General features: G+C 39.7%; 2 protein-coding genes across 3 annotated transcripts in view; one reads left to right on the top strand and one right to left on the bottom strand.

The window, feature by feature from the left end:
• Positions 1–121: 121 nt before the first annotated feature.
• rrp8 (ribosomal RNA processing 8) lies at positions 122–4,507 on the top strand. The gene is made up of 8 exons (XM_011482362.4): positions 122–233; positions 418–535; positions 633–882; positions 1,407–2,262; positions 3,114–3,243; positions 3,310–3,416; positions 3,503–3,599; positions 3,868–4,507. Coding segments are annotated over exons 1-8 (1,674 nt in total). The 5' UTR covers positions 122–231; the 3' UTR covers positions 3,982–4,507.
• A 339-nt stretch (positions 4,508–4,846) lies between these two features.
• si:ch211-149e23.4 (uncharacterized) overlaps positions 4,847–16,999 on the bottom strand; it is a 76,497-nt gene continuing 64,344 nt past the window's right edge. Inside the window, exons 6-19 of one of the 2 annotated variants that reach the window (XM_078929570.1) lie at positions 14,554–14,862; positions 13,421–13,729; positions 10,991–11,272; positions 10,755–10,887; positions 9,326–9,495; positions 8,954–9,235; positions 8,809–8,870; positions 8,574–8,646; positions 8,215–8,499; positions 7,868–8,030; positions 6,534–6,676; positions 6,373–6,448; positions 5,256–5,283; positions 4,847–5,175 (exon numbers count right to left, since the gene is read on the bottom strand). In XM_078929570.1, coding sequence (XP_078785696.1) covers positions 5,032–5,175; positions 5,256–5,283; positions 6,373–6,448; positions 6,534–6,676; positions 7,868–8,030; positions 8,215–8,499; positions 8,574–8,646; positions 8,809–8,870; positions 8,954–9,235; positions 9,326–9,495; positions 10,755–10,887; positions 10,991–11,272; positions 13,421–13,729; positions 14,554–14,862 — 2,459 coding nt within the window. In that variant the 3' untranslated portion in view covers positions 4,847–5,031. Of the gene's footprint in view, positions 5,176–5,255; positions 5,284–6,372; positions 6,449–6,533; positions 6,677–7,867; positions 8,031–8,214; positions 8,500–8,573; positions 8,871–8,953; positions 9,236–9,325; positions 9,496–10,754; positions 10,888–10,990; positions 11,273–13,420; positions 13,730–14,553; positions 14,863–16,999 lie in introns of both variants that reach the window. The other variant, XM_078929569.1, reaches the window with a different exon arrangement.

The raw sequence follows: 16,999 nt of genomic DNA, 5'->3' as shown, positions 1-16,999 counted from the left end.
TTATGTATTTTACTTGCTTTAGTGTTAAATATGTGCTTTTATATCTGGACTATGAATATTAAACTATGAAAAAGTATTTTAAACAACAATGTCGAACTGTAACTTCATTTCCCACAAATCTTACGTGGGTTACGTCATCAGTGTGCGCGATCTTTTCTGTTTTGCTTCCCAGGCCCACATGACAGAAAAGAACGTGGCTTTTTCCTTTCACAGAAATCTTTCGCTGTTTTTATGTGAGTACACACGAAAGACTACGTGTTCACCGCAATTTAGTAACAATATTTTTGAAGAGTAAAAAAAAAAGAACTCGTTTTATGAGATTGGCTTTTGTAAGGGAGCAAAGCTTTTACAAGAAACCGTTGTGAGGGCAAACATTGTGCATGTTTGCAGTTTTTATTTCAATCATTTATCTGACAGGACTGTGGGAAACATGTTTAATGAAGATGCAGAATGGAACGACGAAGAAGACGCTTTAATCCTGAGTAAAAACGTCTTTGGTGGCACTCAGAAAAGGAACAGCAGCTCAAATGTTACAGTATGTGCGATTTAAAAAAGCATACATTTCTTCCATGTTGTTAGCATCAACTGTACGTTATTTCTTAAAGGAATTATTGCGTTTTTTCACTGATTAGCCCAAGATTGTGGGTAAGAAGAGCCTGCTGCGGACACTGCGGACACTGGGACCAGTACCAGAGTGGAAGAGCAGTGATCATGTCCAGAAGAGTGACAGTGAGGCTGAAGATGCTCCGGCTGCAAGAACAAAGAAAAAGAGACGAAAGAAGAGAAAACCTGCAGAGACATCAGAGGAGCAGCAAAACAGTGCAGATCAATCTGTCGAAGGCAAACCTGCGTCAACAAAGAAGAAGAAAGGGAGCAAAGCTGGTCAGTTAGATGTGGTTTTACAGACAGATAATTCCATATTTATACTGTTGACTTCTTTTTTTTTTGAAGTTCTGATTTGAAATGGCTTATTTCAAGCAATCAAAGTAAGAATAATGCACAAAACAATACAATCAGCAGTTATAAATTCATACAAAGACGTATCAAACTTAGGATAATTAAAGATAAAAAAGCTTTAGACATTAAAGATGAAGAGCTTAGTAAGCTTAGTAAAATAGAGCACAATTTGCTTCCATGTTATAAATATTCACTTTCAAAACTGTTAAATTAATTTTACACCATTTTTTTAAAACAACAATTTAAAAAAAAGTAGTACTGTAGGCCCAATTGAAGCATTTTCATATTATTTTATGCATGCAGCCATTTATCTTCTATTAAGGTTTAATAACAATATTACACAAGTTTCTTTTTTTATGTTACATTTAATTAAAATGTGTGAACACGTTATGGAATGTCGTCTTTCCACCCTGTTGGCTTCTTAACTGATTTATTTCCTTTTTCTAAAGAGAACCTAAAGAAAGAGCCCACGTCTGCTGGAGAGACAAAGGACGAAGAGATCACAGAATCTATGAAAAACGAACCACCGAATGTGGAGAGATTGAGCAGAAAACAGTGGAAAAACAAGATAAAGAACAAGAGAAAATGTAAAAACAAATACCGCTCCAAAAGTCTGGAGGACGGTGTAAATAAAACCAAGAATGCAAGTGAAGAAGAGCCAAAGCAAAAACTTGAACTAGATTCACACAGCAGCAGTAATAACAATGACCACTTGATTCCAACAACTAGCCTAAAAAAGAAAAAAGGAGGAAATAAACCACTGAAAAGAAAAAACTCAGACGAGGTTGTGTTTTCTCCAGGAGGCCAAAAGAAGCAAAAAGCAGAAAATAACACGGAGAGTAAAAATGCAACACTTGAACCTTCTGAAGATGGGTTACACCAGGAAGTAGAGGAACCGTCTATAAAGATTGCAAATCATGAGCTAAAAATACAGAGAGTTGAGCTGAGCAAAGAACAGAGTCTGAAAAGGCAGAAGCTGCGGAATATGCTGTGCTCCCCCGCAGCAGTTAAGGAGAGTCCAGCGGAGCAGACAGACTCAGCGGCTGCAGGGCCGGAGGAAGAGAAACCAGAGGAGGTCAAACTCAGTCGCTCGGATATCTTGCGATCCCGCATGGAGCAGCGCTTGGAATCCGCTCGTTTTCGTTACATCAATGAAGTTCTGTACAGCTCGTCCAGCGGCGAGGCGAAGCGCATGTTTCAGCAGGACCCAGAGGCCTTCTGGGTGTACCACAAAGGCTACACCTCACAGGTTCAGAGATGGCCAGTCAACCCAGTGGACCAAATCATCTCATACATTCAGAAAAAGTAAGACTGGCTTTCATGCTTTCACACATTTTTAGACATCCAATCAGTTTATAGAATCTGCCCACCTATTTTCTTAACCCACCGAATCCCTCCGGGGTCACGGGGATGCAGGAGCCAACCCAGCTGCTGTTGGGCGATGGCGGGCTAATCCCTGAGCAGGTCACCAGGGCGCCTTGAAATGCTTTCTTTTTAGTATCTTTAATGTAACCCTTGTGCTATCTTAGATGACCCCACCCTCACATTGACGTATTATTCCTACCAGGACAAAGGTGGATAAAGGTGGAAAGATTTCATGTAATCCATGGACACCAGTGAAGATCACAAATCACTGATGAAAAAAGGTTCAGCGCACTGTCTAGTGGGTCTAGATGACCCACCTCCCAACGTTAAAGTGCCTAGGATAGCACAAGGGTTATATCCACCTGAAAAGAGAAATTCATTTTTTTTATTTTTGCCAACCAAAACTTTACATAATTAAAACTGCCCGGTGTCTATGCTTCAATCCTGATCTATAAGAATGTTTGAAAAGCCCAGAAGAGCTGCTAAAATCAGCATAACTTGATATTATTTCAACAATAATCCAAAGAGTTCACCTAAAGGTCATTATACATTTTTATTTAAGTTCATTTTGTCGCGTTCTCTTCTTTAATGGCTATCACACATCAATGTTTTAAATTTTTGTCATTTGCAGACACAGAGGTAGAGTGATAGTGGTTGGGGGTTCCCACTTTGAAAACAAACCCCTTGAACTCTGTTTTTTATTTATCTTTTTATTTTATTTGAAATAATCCCAATATTTCCTTATGCTAAAAGTCTTATTGACTGTTAGATTTTGGCCTCATTTCCTGCAGGCCCTCATCTCTGGTGGTTGCAGACTTTGGATGTGGTGACTGTAAAATAGCCCGCAGCGTGAAGAACAAAGTGCACAGCTTTGACCTGGCAGCCACCTGTGAGCTGGTCACAGTTTGTGACATGTCCAAGGTAAATGTTTCTGCCCATACTGCTTGTTCTGTTCATGGCTGCTCTAAAAAGAATCTACCTGTGCAGGTTCCTCTGGGCGACGCCTCTGTGGACATCGCTGTGTTTTGTCTGTCTCTCATGGGAACCAACTTGCCAGACTTCTTAGCAGAGGCCAATAGAGTCCTAAAAAACGGGTAAAGTGTCTAATTTATGCATGGTGTGCGTGTTGGAAGTTACACGAGAGCGTGGATGCATAAGTAGGTTTGTATATTTGCTGCAGGGGGGTTCTCAAAGTCGCAGAAGTGGCAAGTAGGTTTGAAAATGTGCGGAACTTCATCACTGCGCTCTCAAATCTGGGATTCAAGATGGTGTCCAAGGTAGGCGAAGACACGTGGGCTTTATTTATGATCACAAAGACAGTGTTGTTTTAAAACAATCATTGCAGTTGCTGATTTACGGTCACTGCTGCTGAAAAAGAAGCTCAGTCATTTTCAAAGAAAACATACATACTTACTGGTAGACAACAGCTTTTAACAATGTCACTCATTTTTCTAAATGAATTTTGCCCTCAGAAAAAGGCTAGCTTTTAATCATTTGTACCGTGTGCAGAAAACCTCTGAGAACCTTTTCCTCCCTTCTCTTTAGGATGCTCAAAACACTCATTTCCACTCATTTGAGTTCATAAAGACGGGAAACGCTCCAAAGAACGTGAAGAAGTTTGGAGTACAACTAAAGCCTTGTGTCTACAAGAAAAGATGAGATCATCAAATATTGTGTTGTTTTTTTTAATTATCATTGGTGTTGAATTGCTTTCAGTTTGTAAAGGAGCAAAAAAAAAAACTGCTTCAGAAAAAACGTTAGACACGCCTCGCCTGGTAACTTGTCTGCTGAAAATGGCTGATTTGCAAAGCAAAAGAAAGCAAGAAAGCCATTTGTTACTTCAGTCATTAAGTTTGAAACTTTGTAAGTCTCTATTCTTTTATAAAAATCCACCATCCATTTGAGAACATTTTGTAAAGTTTTACAGATTAATGTTTTGCAGCAATTGTTTCAGTTTAATTTAATACCATTTTTTAATGTACAGATACTTCTTTAGATGTCAGGGATGTGCATTGGTTTAGCTCTAATGAGTTAAATAGATAAAATGGATAGATCTGAGATTTATATGACAAAATTCTTTAGGGAAAGTTTTACAGGAATGTCCTTGTATTCTTTGACTCTTATTTCAACTGCCAGTTGTTTTTCTTCATCTTTCCTGAAAAGAAAATACATTTCTTTAAATTGACTGGTGGCCCAAAAGTTTCTTTTTATTCTGTCTTTCAGCTTTACTATTTTTTGAGGATTGTCGGGTTTAGTGGAATGAACAGAACACTATAGAGATGAATCAAGAATCCATTGCTGTCGGTGATCAACTTCACCTGGACTTCACCTGGACTTTTTCAATGCTGCCATCTAATGGAGATATGGCAGTACAGTGCAGCTCATAGACATATCACTGATTTACAGTAGTCATTGGTGCAGCCACATATACTGTTCTTGAATATTTATCTGGATGGCAGTATTAGCGTTGCAGTTCTCTGAAAGTGTTGTCATTTTGACTAAAACCTAAAAGAGGAAAATGGAAGCATATGAAGCAAAGTTTAATCCTTTACAGTAAAAATAACAAAATTACAGTAGTTGCAATCTTTAAAAGTTCAGTGCATATCTTATTTTTTCTTCAACGGCTACATTCACACAAAAATGTTAAATTATAAACTGCACCACAGTGTCAGTAAGAGTTGAAATTTTTACATCATGTCAAAGCCTCCTTTACAGCGCGCTTTTCACATCTAAGACGATGGAGTAATTGTCCAGCTGAGCAATCCCCTTGTCCTCTGCTGCTCCTGGCTTCTTCACCTCAGGAGAGCCAGGCTCTTGCATCAGAGAAGTCAGAGCTGCAACCGACTCCTGCTCCTGAATTTACAGAGAAAAACATGAAGGGCAATATATTTTAATTCAAATTTTAAATATGCAAGTCGGCTGACGAAATGTACCTTGTATTTTGTCGTCTTGTCTTTTTTGCTGAAAAAGATCCAAAAATAATCTGGTCATGGTGATGGAATTTTGTCCATCAAGACTGCACAGATGATTTACTATCACTAGAGGGCAGTGTGACACAATCATTTACATGCACTTCATTTAAATAGAAACATTTAAGGGGAAAAACAGCATAGAAAAATAAAAAGGCAGCAGTGGTGACCCGAGTCCTCAGCATTAATCCTTGAGTAGCATCCTGCTTTGATGATTTTATGACCTGGGTAACAAACTCGGTGACGACCTACTGCTGTCACTTGTTTGCAGAACTGTATGAGGGGCTCGTCCCAAAATAGCTTCCCCACCAAGGGAATTGTGTTTTCTTATATACATCGACCTTCCAAAAGTAGCCTGATGGGATCGTTCCACTTCTGTGATTCAGCTTATTAATGCAGCACTAAACCATTTTAACAGTTTTCAGTGGCACAAGTCAGAGAAAGGACCAGCTGACTAAGCAAAAGGCTTCAGGTCAGGCATTGTTCAGTTAAATTTACTGATACAGTTTATGAAATGACCATCAGCAAACTGAAAACTAATTATCAGTTAACTTTAGGGTTAAAATGTGGAAACTTCTGCTGGCAGAACGCACCAGCTTTGAGACGTTCATAAATTTTCTTTACTGGTGGTAAAAAAAAATGTAATGGACTGATGTTTTCCAAAACCAACAAAAGTAAAAGCTTCATGTGTGAATTTTCTTAAGAGTGATGAACAGCAGCTCAGGTTTCATCGTCCAAACAGCTTCAGAATGAATCTGAATTTTTGACCACAGCATTTTTTGGAGGTGATAATGCTGTTGAAAAGCTGCCTAAAGCGAGACTTGAAAGATGGAAAATAAATCTTTTATCGCCGGAGAGGATCAACGTCTACCTGAGAGCAGACAGTGCTGTGGCGGCAGAGGCACCTGCCTACTTCAGCCACAGTGTTTCCTGTTTGTGAATAGATACCGGAGTGACAGAGGTTGGTTGGTGAGTGGGTTTAACGATCCGCACTTCCTGTTTGTCTGCTATCATGTTGCATTGGCTGAGCAGATTCTGCTGTCAGCACATCACCTGCTGAACTTCCACCTGTAGAACTCACCAGAACACCAAGAGAACAACACCGAGGATGAGGAGGACGGCTGTGACTGAAGAGATGCAGATAACCATTATCTGCACTGAAACACAGAAAGCCAGAGATTTTAGTCAAACACAACAAATCCATGTGCTGATGGTATCAGAAGGTTTCAGCATGTCACTCACTGAACTGCTCATCCTCGTCTGTGACTTCCACTTGAATGGTCATAGATGCTGTGTGGTGGTAGAAAGACGCCCGGCAGGAGTACAGACCTTCATCCTGGAGGATCATAGCAGACTCGTCTACCTCAACTGTGGAGCCGTCACTCCTGAAGCACAAAAAACTTATAGTTAGGGTCAACATATAGCCTATGTTTCTTGTGGGATTTTTGCCATGATGGAGGACATATAAAGAAAATTGAGCTTTAACTGCATTTCTAAGTATTTCTTTATTCAGACATGAAAAATGCAGTTTGAAAAAGTTTGTGACATAGGTGCTACATTCGGAGGGGCATAAGCTCCTTGCTCTGCTCCATTCTGATGCATCCACTTGCAGACAAATAGATCCATGAACGTCTTAGTTTTCTTTGTCTGAGCTGGAATCTGGCTCTAAACTGAGCGGCTGGATGGCTCCCACCCAGGTAATATTAGCTTGGGAGTGTGAGGGGCTGTAAGCCAGGAAGGGAGCATGTAAAAAAAGGGATGATGGAAAGTCAAGGAAGGCTTACTCCAAGCTATTGGTTAGGCCCACAACTCGACTCTAGTGAACTTCTGCCGCTCTGCAGAGACTATGTCCTAGAAAATGACACAGGTTTTTTGATTTTGCCTAAAAATGGCATAATCATGATTAAAACACTACTGGGAACACTTTTAAAATAGATCAAAAGATGATCAAAGCGGGACTTTAAAGGCCAATTAGCATTGGTTTGTCACCAGACAGCTAAGCTAGCTGCTCTATCCTATTATAAAGCCTTATCACATAAACAAACATTGCATTAAAAAAAACAAAGGAAACTAAAGTGCTGAAACAGTTTTACGTTGATTTTACCTATCTTTCTAAGTTAATTAGCTTAGTGTGACAACAGGAAACTGAGAAGGAAACTGAATAACTTGGAAAGTACACAACCCAACATAAAACAGCATTGTAATTATGCTTCTGAATTAACAATAGTCACTTCAAAAAATAGTAAAAAGTTAAAGTTTGTTTTTAGCAAAGAACTACAATGATTTTTTTCCTGTCAGTTTATGAAACAGTTACACTGATACTTTATGCTGCTCCTTCAGACTTTTTCCAAAAAAGAAGAGAAAGAATAAGACATAAGATAGACATAAGATATTGAGGGAACAATCTTTCTTATTTTGATAGGTTTTCTGTTCATTGTTAGCACACAAACTAAAAGACTTTTAAGGCTCAAGTTTTAAAGTGATCACATTTGGAGAAAAAAAGATTTGCCTAATCGAAACTGCTATTTTTTTTACTGAAGCGTTTGCTGTTGTCGTTGCTAATAAAGTTACACAACCTTTGACAGCGGAGGCTGTATTCTGGCACGTTGCCTTCCACACCCAGCAGTATTCTCTGGTTGAGATGATTCTTTTGGACTCTCAGGCCAAATACGACTCTCTGATCACTGTGACGGCCGCTCAGGAGAGATGAATGGTTCAGGATCTTCACAGATGTGATATCTGCAGGAAAAACATGCAAAAGTCTTTGAATGTCTGGAGTAGTTTGCTAAGATTTAACATAAAAACTTTTTGGTTTTTGAAAACAACTTGAAGCTTGATTCCCAGTAAAGAAGTTCAGTTGTCTATGTTTTTGACCTCTTCAGGTTGCCATAAGAGTCTTTAGCAGAACATCAACAGAACTTACAATATTTGGGGATCTGGACGGTCCGGTTCTCCGATATCCTGTGGTCAAACTGGTACATGCAGGTCAGGTTCTGCCCCTCATGCAGGGCCAGAGGAAACGGATAAGTCAGTGTGGCTTTAATCCCATTGTCTTCAAATTCAGCCAGTGGCGGGGTTTCGGGTCTTGCCCTTTTGGGGAGAACCCAATGAAGGTTTGTCCTAAAGCACTCCCCTTCACAGTCACACACTGCCTGCCAAAGAGGGGGGTCTCGCTGTCTCATCACAGTTACACTCAACAGAGGGGGCTCTGGAAGGGGAGAGGAAAGGACATGAACATCTGCGTGAGGTGGTTTTTGTCAAGAAATGAAAGAGCAAACGTACTGTGCTCAGGAATGTGGATTGTTCTTTCTGCAGGTGTCTCCAGGCTCGGGTGTTTCACTGCACAAGTGATGTTCTGACCAGAAAACAGAGAAGAAGGGAGATCCACAAAACTCCATGCTAATATCACACCCTCAGAAAGGAGCTCAGTCTGCATGACATTACTGATGTTGTTGTTGTCCTCTGCAAGCCAGCGTATATCAGCAGCAGAGGCGATGCTGATCACAGAGCAGCACACCTTAGTGTACTTACGGCCGTCCTTCCACTCTGTGCTAGTATTGATGGTGATGTTTGGGCGAGCTGTGTGGAGAAAACAGAAGCTGAGCAGCGGAAATAGAAAAGTTGGAGACAAAGTTAAGCATCGACTGATTTGTAATCCGTACCACAAAGAGGGAGTCTTATGCTCCTGTTCTCTGGGAGCTCAAACGCCGGATGATGAATCACACACTTTGCAGTGAGCTCCCAAGGCGAACAGAAAGGGACGAGTAAAACTCCTCTAACAGTGTGGCTTCCATTATACGAGGAGGAATTGAACCAGAACTCTTCAGAAACACTTTGCGATACCAGCCAAGACACGTTGGCCGCCGGAACAGCTTCAGCCGCTACACACTCCATCACCCAGCGTCCATCTTCACTCCGCAAACCAACCGAGATTGTGGGTGGAACTGAGAACAGGGACAATGAGAGGAGGTTCCACGTTCTACAATGAAACTACTTCAAAGTAGAAATCCCTCTGTGCAATAAACTTCACCTACCAGCCTGCAGAGGCCGAGGCTTGACTGTGACGTTAAACCGCAGTACTGCGTTGAGGTGGAGATAAGAGATGTGACACTCATAGAGACCAGCGTGAAGAGGCTTCACTCCAGCCAAGAATGTGAGGTTTTGGCCAATAAGCTCCACATCCTCAGGGAGGGGTCCATTATTTCTGTGAGGCAAATGCACAAAAGATGAACAATGTTTTGCTGGTTGTCCAAAATTAAAAACATCAAAACGTGATCATCAGATGGAAAAGAAAAACCTTATCACACAAGAGCTCGGGTCTCAAAAGGTCAAGTCAAACATTTAAGTGTATTTATGTATATTTTTCATATGTTCTATAAATGACCCAACAACATAATTTCTAAAAAAAAAAAAAAAAATCCCACAGCACCAATCCAACAAAGGATCTGATTTCTCTTTCTGATTCTGATGTCTGTCTCTGTGGGGTTTTTGGGTCACTAAATGCACCACCACATCCTTCTCAGGATGTGCAGCTTGTTACACAAAAGCACAAGAAGACTTACCTTTTTCTGCCAAAGTAACTCATGCTGAAATTCATATACAAAAGAAATAAGGATATACACAAAAAGTAGTTAGGAAGAATTAGGTGAGGCATAAACATGTTAGTTGCAGAAATATGTACTGAAATCTCGTTGTATAGATGACAGTGATGTCTCGCTGGAGAGAAATGTATTCCATTTTGAAAAGTTAGTTGTTGTTTTAACTTATCTTTGCTCCAGACTTTTCCCAAAATCAGCAGTCAAGATTTTTTTTTGTCTTATTAAGGATAAGGATCTTGAAATAAGAAAATTATAATTGAAATGAGTCAAAATTATTTTGCTCCATACTCCATACTCCATACTTAAAAACTGGTTTAAGACTCAGAAAACTCAAATTTTACTTTTGTAAATGTTGGTTCAATTTTGGTTCAATTCAGCTTCAATTCATTACACTAGTGTTTTGTAACTCTAATAAAAATAAACTACAACTAGGTGCATAGAAACACAAAAATATAAACAATTTGCTCCAAACTAACAAAAGGAATACTCATTATTGGACTGAAAACATTTCTTTTTAACCCATAAGAACCCACGGTGACATCAGTGTAATAGAAAAACATCAGAAAAGGTCCACTCGGTCAGTGGTAAATTTCAGTTTGATTTAATTTTAAGATGAAATGGGCGTGGGTTCTTATGTGTTAAGTAATTTTATCTAACAGTTAGCTTTTTATTTTCCCTTTTTAATGCTTGTGTGGAACTCCTTGTTTCAAAATTTTCATATCTTATTGTAAGAAGTAACAATTACTTGCTGCTTGGAAAGAATTTTTACCTCCCTTTTCTTTCTTTCTTTCTTTTTTTTGTGACTTTCTTCTTACAATTCGTGTTCTTTAGTTCATTAGTTGCTATATCACCAAATGTTTCTTACTTTGTGCAGATTACACTGTAGCGTGGCACATTGCTAGTGATATGCAGGCTGATAACATCAGTCTCTCCTTCTTGCAGCTCCAGATATTCAGCATCTTGAAAGTTACTGCTGTCAGTTTCCACTTTGTGCAAATCTGCAGATAAAACAAAGACATTTAGTGCTTTGTTTTTTTTTTTTTTTGCTTCTGTTTCATTTCTGGAGGACCAACACTTTTCCTACTCATGAGAAACACTCACAAAAAGTGGGTAGTGTTGTGATTCTTTCCTCCGGGTGTGAGAATTTGGGGTGACTAAACATGCAGGTGAGGCTGCGACCATCATACTCAGCTGCAGGGAGATGGACAGAAAGTCTTTGGACATCCGAGTGTGAGTCCTTTTCTGCTTGTAGCCCCACGGTTGCGTTCGGAGCCAAAGAGATATCAGTGTCGGGTCTCCCTCCGGATGAAATGCAAGAGACCACCCAGAAATAATTTCCTCTTTGCTGCACCATCTCTGCTTTAATGGTCACATTTGGCCTTGCTGAGAAGCAGGAAGAAATGCAAGAAGAGTCAGACTTTCACAAAGCCCAAATGTTTTTTTCCAGCAAATTAAAAAGTCAGATAGCAAGGAAGTGTTCTGGGGGATTTTTTTTTTCCACAAGGGAAGCTGCTTCCAGATGAGTTTCATGTTAGTGAAACCCAAAGCAAAAGTGACGTCTGCTGGGTTTTTGAAGACTGAAGGCTCAGGCTTATCACCTGTCCCATCTGTTGGCAGAGCTGCAGCTGAGAGCAGATGTCTGGCCCAGCTGCTGCGCGACCAAAGCTGGGAGAACCTCAAGCTGGAACCCAGTAGAGATCAGAGTCTGCCATTAAACACATCAAAGATACAGTAGTCTGCAATAGCAGAACAACCCCAATGAGCAAAAGAGATGACCAAACACTTCTTATAATTTAAGATTTAATCATTTTAGTGTTCAAAGTGTCATTTGTTAACACCTCAAGTTGTGATTGGTTTATATCAAACTGAAAAGGCCTGTTATTTGGTTTGGACCGAGTCCGTCTAATTTGATCCGGACCAAGTCCTGAACCTTGCGCTTGGTCTGTGTTCAGACTGCTTTTCAACTGGACTATTCTGTTACAAACCAGAGTTTATAAACAAAAACACATGACTAAAGATCTCTTTACGAGGACAGAGCAAAGGAACAAGAGAAAGAATAATGAAAGTCCTACACTTTGCAATCCTTGTTAGGATAGTTCACTCATTCACCTATTCTTTATATTTCGCTGACCAGTTCTGAATATCTGAATCAACGTCAGGTACAATACCTTTTAACACACCACAGGCGTGTTGCAAGGCGGAGTCCTCAGCTAAGAAGGTTCGCTGTCAAATATGTTGTCAGGAAAATACTTAGCTTAGCCAACCACTGATCACAGGTAATAAAGTTTATAAGCCGCAGCTTTTAGTAGTAACTTTTATGACTACTTTTGTTGTTTTTACGAACTTTAGAAATAAATTATAGATCTGTGTGGCCATCTCAGTACAACAGTTTTATTTAAATAAAACTCAACATAACTTAAACGTAAACTCAAACTGACCCTTTTTGACATAGGAGGAGGGCATCTTATTGGTCAAATACATCAAGGAAAGGGCTCTATTGAATTAATTGAATATTTTAAACTGCCATAAGATTGCTGTAGCATATGTGTAAACATTTAAAGAAACCGTTTTATAACAATCTTGTCTGCAAAGGCAGTCTTTTGCAATATGCATAAGCTGATATTTTTTGCCATGTATCGTGCAGGCCTAATTTAAATCAGATATAAAAGTAATAAGAAAAGCTGCAGGATTTCTATCTAAAGTTACAGGAAGAGAATCCAGAATTTTCCTGATCTGCCCTAGTATTCTTCACATCTGTCTGTGGGAGCCAGTTTTGTATTTCTGTGATATTTTTGGGTTGTTTTAGGTTCATTCACATGGAATGATAAAGACTTTTATCTGTCTGTTTAAAATGTTTATTAGAAAAAAAACTCATCTGCGTTGTCAAGAGTTTAGTTTATTAATTATTACTCTTCAACAACGTTTTGATCTCTTCCACATAAAAGAAAATATTATGATATTTTAATGTAAATGCTGCAAAGATTTAATTTAAAAAAAAACAACGAAATTCTGACTTGGAATGATGTTGAGCAGTTCAGAGCTGAGCCTCTTCAAGTTGACTTTTATTTATTACTCATTTTCCAATTTTATGATTGATTTTGCCTACTCTTTCAGTCCGTTTTCAGTAACACTTTATGGCGAGCTTGAAAAAAATAGCGATTAAACACAGGTTGCTGGATGTGCCTGAGTAGATTTGCACATTTAAAAATTACTACATTGTTGAACATCACCACCAAACGTGCAAACTGCATCCTCTTTCCAGTCACTGGGTCATTGTTGCTTTTTCTTGCCTTTTTCACTGGACTTTGCAGAAAGCCTGCATTCCCACATGAATGCGCTGCATTGTGCGGTGTGATTTATGTTCTGTCAGTGTGCATGTGGAGCAGAGTGAGAAGGAAATGCAGAAGAAAGTTATAGCGTCACAAGCTGCTGAGTCATGACGCTTCATTGCAAACCTCTTGCTGCTAAAGCAACACCCGCTAACGCCCTCCTCAACAAAGCTGACACATGCTGCCCTGAAAGTGCACTCACTGTAGGTTTTGACCCGCACTGTGGCCAGTTTGGGGTGAGGGAGGGTTGGGTGTTGGATCACACATGTGACGTTGTCCTCGTCTTGTAGGTGAGTGGGGAAGCGGAGGACGCTGCTCAGGTTAAAGAGGCCGTTTGAGGGAAGAGATTCTCTCACGCTGACAGTGAAGGGGTACCCAGAAGGAGGAAGGCTGCCAACCACCCAGCTGATCTGAGGTTGGGGCCTTCCTCCATCTGCAAAGCACGTCACAGACTGGTAGGATGTGTTGTTTATGACGTCCTCCCTCACCAGGATTTGAACATCAGGCCGACCTGGAAGCAAATAAACAAAATGTGCATTGACCGTGTTTTTCAGGGTATACGTTGTGGTTTTTTGCATAGTTTGGAGTGTGACTTATACTGAGGAGAAACGTATTTGTCATTTTTATAAAAATACGTAGTAGTTATTTTTTGCACCAACAACCGGTTACCCTTTACCGGTTGTTTCCCACTAAAAACCGCTAGAAGGACTGTAGTGTGTGTGTCACTTTTGCTAGTGACAACAACACAAAAGAAGAAGAAGCACCATCCAAACAAAAAATTGGAGAATCGGATCATTGTCCTCCTGAACGTTTTGTTTTGCTTTCTTTTAATACATTACTATTTGTGTTTTTACTTTTTCCTGCAGGACAGCAAGTCATCAAACTGGGTTACAGAGATGCTGAATTACAGCTGAAAGCACGGTCTGCTGCTGCTGTCCAGAAGGTAATGATCACAGAAAGACAGAAAAGAAAAGACTGAATGATCTCATGAACCCTGACATGAAGACGTGCTTACAAATCTTTTGTTGAGCTCGTCAAAATAAGTAAACCGGATCTCTCAACATCATCCGCGTCTTCCGTGAATTTTAAATGAAAACTTAAACAGCCGACGCAAAGTTGAAGCATGAATCCCGTTGGGTATGAATGCAGCATCACACTGGGCTTGGGAGATTTGTTCAGCAGCGCTGCACTTTTCTTCCAAAAGTTCAACTCATATTCCGGAGTGACTTATTTAAAGGGTAATTAAAATGATGGTGTAGGTCGTTCTGGGATCGTTCAGTAAATCTTTTTCTGCCTGAAGACAGCGTACAAAGAACTTTTATGAGAGAGGCTCACCTAATACAGAGACAAAAACACTCCTAGAGAAAAACTCATCTTCTGATTTAAACTCGCAGATGTACTCTCCCTCTGCTTCCACACTGGAAACCTTCACCTGAACTGTCAGGTTGGTGACAGATTCGGGATAGGAAGAGCTGTCATTTGAAAATCCCGCCAGTCGCTCAAAAACGCTCTTGCTGGTCTGCCGTTTCCATTCGGCGCTCTGGATCTGGCTCTCGCCCAGATATCGACAGCTCAGGTACACGTCCTCCCCCAGGACCGCCGTCACGTTCTCAGAAATCTCAAGAGAGGGCTCTTCGCCTGAACCTGGGACACAGAAAGTTCAGTGATAGTAAGAGGTCAGGAGTTCATCTGAACACCGTTAAAATTACAAACAACAAGGACAGAGCTGTCTCCTTCCAGAGAAAACCAAAGTCCAGACTGACTGCTGAGCGACAGATGGTTATTGTTGCAGATAAAACGAAGACTCAAGCACCTCTTTGTCTGTCTGACAGCAGCGATACTGTGACAAATGAGGAAGACTAACTGTGGCTGTAAGGCCTCCAGGCTCCTAATACTGGTTTGCACTTGAAAGTTAAATGGCTATTGCAAAAGAAACATCCATGGTGACATGAACTAAATGCGCTAAATGTTCCATAGATACATTTCTTGTTCTTATTTTAGCACATAAACATGCTAATATTAGCATATTGAGAACAATTTTTACTGTAAGAAAGTGAATACAAGAAAAGAAATGAGTAACTAATATTCTGTTATACACAACATCTGAAAACAGATGCAGCAAAAGGTTTCATGTACTTTACAAAGTTAAAGTTAAATTTATTTTAATTCCAAAAATTGGTGTTAAAAAGTGGCAAATAGAAATATATAAAACAGAAAACACTACTATTTTTGGTTGAATTATATTCATCTACAGAGAACAAATATTGTTAATTTGGAGATAGACAAAAGAAAAGCACCCAAAATGCTTTTTGTTTCCTATGGATTGTTTTAGGGAATAACATTTTGAAATAACATGTCAGATAGAAAGAGAAAAAAAATTGTCAGTCCGTTTTTTAGATTTGCAGGTCTGCAAACACACAACTCTTCATCTATCATTTCATCTAACTGTTGAAAAATTACATTGTGCTGCACAACCTCAGTACCAACAAACTAACTTAAATTTATTATCAAAGCTGGGACAACCAAGTTCCAAAAACAAGACCTTGATGTTTCTGCAGACATATTGTCTTCTATCCTAAATAGCCTGAACTGCCTCCATGTTTTCTAACTAAATATATTTGGTGACCCCAAGGGCAACAAACCCAAAGGGCAAAACAGTAAGTAATTGTTTCGCTCTGGACTCAATCCCAATTTTTCAGCACAAACCTCCCACTATTCTTTCATCCACCACCTATTCCATTGTGTAAGGCAGACAAACAATAGCCGTTTGCATAATGTTTTACTGCAATTACAAAATTCCAGTAAAACATCTAAATGAACATCTTATGCACCCTTCTAAACCTTCAAACAATGAAAGTATACAGGTTTAGAGTTTGCTTAAACATGAAAAAAAAATGTCAGAAGACAGCAACTACTTGCAAAGTCATCAGTTTGGCATCATTTAGGGTTTCAGAGTGTATTCATCTGAGGAACCCATTATGTTAATGAAAGCACTTCTGAAGATATGCATGAGTTTTTATGCAGTGCTCCTTTTTTCCTCATAGAAAGCAGTCACAGATAAGAAGAGGATTAAGAGGAGAGTGCATTTAATAGGGACTGACATGTTATTTTTGTAAAGAAGACAAGAGTACTATCTTCATCCTCCCTACCTCTGCTTTCACTTCTGTCTCAATAAAAGTGCATTTGAGGACACAGTTGATTCTACAACCGAGCTCGAGCCAAAATCTAGTTCTGCTTTGCCTGAGTGTAACAACGGATACATGCAGCTAGTCTTACGGTGAACCGAGGCGAGCGGCCTGCTGCTGATTGACTGTTTGCATCAAGCACAGCTGAAGCTAAAAAGCTGTTGATCCACTTATAAATCAAAGCAAATGAAAACAGCATGGAGGACTTCCAAATGCACATAACAGGGCATGGAATAAATATGCTGCATCACTTCAATCATGTTTAGTGGATCCATATGCCAGTTGCCCTTGCAAGTTATTGCTGAAACAAATGCCAGCCAAAAATATACAAAATAAAAGCATAGTAACACATATTTCAGGAAAAACAGAAAAACATGCAATATATTTGCTAAGATTCGCCAGATAATACCGCTTTGACATTTCGCGCCAAGCCTCTTAGTAGTTGTGCTAGTATCGGGTAATGACCTTCCAGTGTGAACAGCATTTGCTAAAAGAACCCGCGTTGGTATAACATCATCTTTTTTGTCAGCAAACAGCAGCCTTTCATTCAGGACACGCAGCAAATCTTACTGTGCAGGTTCAGGATGTGGTCCACA

Source organism: Oryzias latipes, chromosome 13 (assembly GCF_053564925.1).
Source record: "Oryzias latipes strain Hd-rR chromosome 13, Olatipes_Hd-rR_3.1".
Classification (NCBI taxonomy): Eukaryota; Metazoa; Chordata; class Actinopteri; order Beloniformes; family Adrianichthyidae; genus Oryzias; species Oryzias latipes.
This window is presented reverse-complemented; position numbering and strand designations above follow the sequence as displayed.

Bases quoted from the DNA above. Each gene is read 5' to 3' on its own strand.
- rrp8 (XM_011482362.4), top strand. The intron at 883-1,406 runs GTCAGTTAGATG...CTTTTTCTAAAG, and splicing joins GAAGAAAGGGAGCAAAGCTG to AGAACCTAAAGAAAGAGCCC. The intron at 3,417-3,502 runs GTAAAGTGTCTA...TATTTGCTGCAG, and splicing joins AATAGAGTCCTAAAAAACGG to GGGGGTTCTCAAAGTCGCAG.